The sequence below is a fragment of the Athene cunicularia genome, unplaced genomic scaffold (assembly GCF_003259725.1).
Source record: "Athene cunicularia isolate RWA unplaced genomic scaffold, athCun1 SCF_106, whole genome shotgun sequence".
Lineage (NCBI taxonomy): Eukaryota > Metazoa > Chordata > Aves > Strigiformes > Strigidae > Athene > Athene cunicularia.
Genome location: NW_020799163.1, coordinates 18,659 through 21,503, shown reverse-complemented (window position 1 = coordinate 21,503; position 2,845 = coordinate 18,659). Strand labels below are relative to the sequence as shown.

General features: G+C 63.2%; 1 protein-coding gene across 3 annotated transcripts in view; it reads right to left on the bottom strand.

Moving 5' to 3' along the window:
- Positions 1 to 2,845, bottom strand: part of LOC113490503 (coiled-coil alpha-helical rod protein 1-like) — a 17,800-nt gene that overhangs the window by 1,047 nt on the left and 13,908 nt on the right. Inside the window, exons 7-12 of one of the 3 annotated variants that reach the window (XM_026867018.1) lie at positions 2,585 to 2,648; positions 2,044 to 2,111; positions 1,832 to 1,902; positions 1,642 to 1,684; positions 1,414 to 1,526; positions 1,277 to 1,316 (exon numbers count right to left, since the gene is read on the bottom strand). In XM_026867018.1, coding sequence (XP_026722819.1) covers positions 1,302 to 1,316; positions 1,414 to 1,526; positions 1,642 to 1,684; positions 1,832 to 1,902; positions 2,044 to 2,111; positions 2,585 to 2,648 — 374 coding nt within the window. In that variant the 3' untranslated portion in view covers positions 1,277 to 1,301. Of the gene's footprint in view, positions 1 to 1,276; positions 1,317 to 1,413; positions 1,527 to 1,641; positions 1,685 to 1,831; positions 1,903 to 2,043; positions 2,112 to 2,584; positions 2,649 to 2,845 lie in introns of those variants that run through there. The other 2 variants (XM_026867016.1, XM_026867017.1) reach the window with 2 other exon arrangements.

The window sequence follows — 2,845 nt, the reverse complement described above, 5'->3', positions numbered from 1 at the left end:
GATAAGGACACAGAGGGTGTCATGAGTGAGGGCACAGGTGACAGGGAGTGTCGGTCTGCAGGAGGACAGGGAGGCTGCAGAGAGACCTGCATAGAACGGGGTCGGTGGCCAACGTCAACGGGATGAGCTTCAGCCAGGGCGAGTGCCAGGTCCTGCCCTTGGGCCACAACAACCCCCGGCGTGGCTACAGGCTCGGGGAGGGGTGGCTGGAGAGCTGCCAGTCAGAGAGGGACTGGGGGGTGATTGATGGATAACGAGCCAGCAGCGTGCCCAGGGGGGGGCAAGAAAGCCAACGGCATCCCGGCTTGTGTCAGCACTGGTGTGACCAGCAGGAGCGGGGAGGTGACAGTCCCCCTGTGCTCGGCACTGGGGAGGCCACGCCTGGAGGGTTGTGTCCAGGTTTGGGCACCTCAATCCCAGAGAGATCTGGGGGGGCTGGAGCGAGAGCAGAGGAGGGCAACGAGGCTGGGGAAGGGCTGGAGAATCAATCCTGTGAGGAGCCAGGGAAGGGGCTGGGGGTGTCAGGGTGAGGAGGAGGAGGCTGAGGGGAGCCCTCATCCCTCTCTGCAGCTCCTGACAGGACATTGCGGAGAGGCCGGGGCTGGGCTCTGCTCCCAGGGGATCAGGGACAGGACAAGAGGGAACGGCTGGAAACTGCCCCAGGGGAGGGTCAGGCTGGGCAGGAGGAGAAAATGTTTCCCCCAAGAGTGGTCCGAGAGTGGAACAGGCTGCCCAGGGAGGGGGAGTCCCCATCCCGGGGGGGTTTCAGGGCCGTTGGGCTGAGCTGAGGGGGATGTGGGGTAGGGGAGAGCTGCGTAGAGTCGGGCTGAGGGTCGGACTCGCTGACCCCAAGGGGATTTTCCAGCCTGAAGGATTTCAGAAATTCAGGAATTTCAGAGACTTTCGGAATGTTGATATTAACGGGTCGTCTTACTGCCGGGAGCTCGTGTGCACGTGGTTCGGGGTTTAGTTCAGGGTTAAGCAACTATTTAAGGTTATCCCTTGAAAATCCACCCCAAAATCGGAGAATTATGAGCGGCTGGGGGCGTGGAGCAGCGTGGGCAAGCACCTACAACAGCGGAACTTCACAGAAATCTGAAGTAGTAGTAAAATATTCGGAAAAAGTATGTTGGCACCCGGGTTAATTCCAGAAAGGCCCAGCTCAGTGCAAGACGCTGGGGCTTAGGCTGCGCTTACCGGGTGGTATTAAACAGCGCTCAGCACCCTCGAGGGGAAGAGGAGGGCTCTGGGTCTGGGGACAAAGTCCCCAACGGAAACCACGACCCCACCAACCTTGGCCTTCAGCTGAGTGACCCCTGGGAAGTGACCCGAGGTGACGTGTGGGTCACACCAGTGACAGACTGGGTCAAACTGGTCCCCTCCCTACTGGTTGGGGTGGTGGGGGTGACTCACCTGGGATGGCTGGGTCTGCAGTGGGGTCAAGGGGGGGTCAGGGTTGTCACCGTTGTCCTCGAGGATGGCGGCGCCCAGGGCCTGCAGCTGAGTCACAAGGGAGCCCAGCGCCGCTGAGGGGGGACATTTAAGGCTGAGGGGGACATTGAGGGCACCCAGGGGTGTCAGGGGACATGGGGACGAGGGGGACATGGGGACGTTTGTGGGTGACACAAGGGGCAGACCTACCTCTGCTGGGGGGGTGTCCCCTCCTGTCCTTGTGGGGGATGACCTGGGGGTGACACGAGGGGTAACACAGGGACAGGAGCCACCCCTGTCCCCAAGCACAGCCCCTCCCTCAGCCCGGTGTCCCCCTTTGTCACCCTTTCCCCCATCTCCAGCCCCCCACACGCCCACCCATGTCCCCAACCCACCTCACCTCGTCCTGCGTCACCTCATGCTTTGTCACCCCGCTGTGTGGCACCTCCTCAGCCGCCCCCAAGGCCACTGCTGCAGGGACAGGGCGGTGACATGGCAGCCACCACAGGGACACAGGGTGGCACTTGCCCAGTATCCCCTTGTGTCCCATCACCGATGTCCCCTACCCAGTGTCCACCCCACCAAAAGTGTCCCCAACGTGTCCCTACTCACCGCTGCACCGGACCTTGGCCACTGTCCCCTCAAGCCGATGGGTGCTGTCTGTCACCTTGGCCACTGGGCTGGGGACAGCGTCACCAAGTCACCCCTGGGGTCCCCAAGAGCGAGGACAGGGTCCCCTGCCACCCCTGGGGGTCCAAAATCCCCTCCCAGTGTCCCCATTCAACCCTGGGATCCCAAAGTCCCTTCCCAGGGTCCCAAAGTCCCCTGCCAGTGTCCCCCTGTCACTCCTGGGGTCCTCAAGAGTGAGGATGGGGTCACCTGCCACCTCTGGGGTCCCAAAGTCACTCCCAGGGTCCCAAAGTCACCTCCCAGTGTCCCCATGTCACTCCTGGGGTCCCCAAGAGTGAGGACAGGGTCCCCTGCCACCCCTGGGGGACCAAAGTCCTCTCCCAGTGTCCTCATGTCACCCCTGGGGTCCCAAAGTCACTCCCAGGGTCCCAATGTCCCCCCTTGGGGTCCCAATGTCCCCCCTTGGGGTCCCTCAACACCCCCAGAGTGGACCCAGGCATCAGGGCCCTCCCCCATCACTCACTTGTCCCCTGTCGGGTCCCGCTGCCACCGCGGCCGGTCCAAGGCCACCGCCGGGGCCACCAGCCCTGGGGACAGGGTGACACCAGGGTCATCAGCCCTGGGGACAGGGTGAGTCCAGAGCCACCCGGTGTGGAGTAGGGGTCACAGTGACATCCGGGCCACCCCGTTCCTCTCCTCACGCCTGTCCTGTCCCTGTGTCCCCATTCCCCCTGCTGTGCCCCCTGTCCCCACCCCTCCCTCTCCCTCTCCCCATCCCCATGTC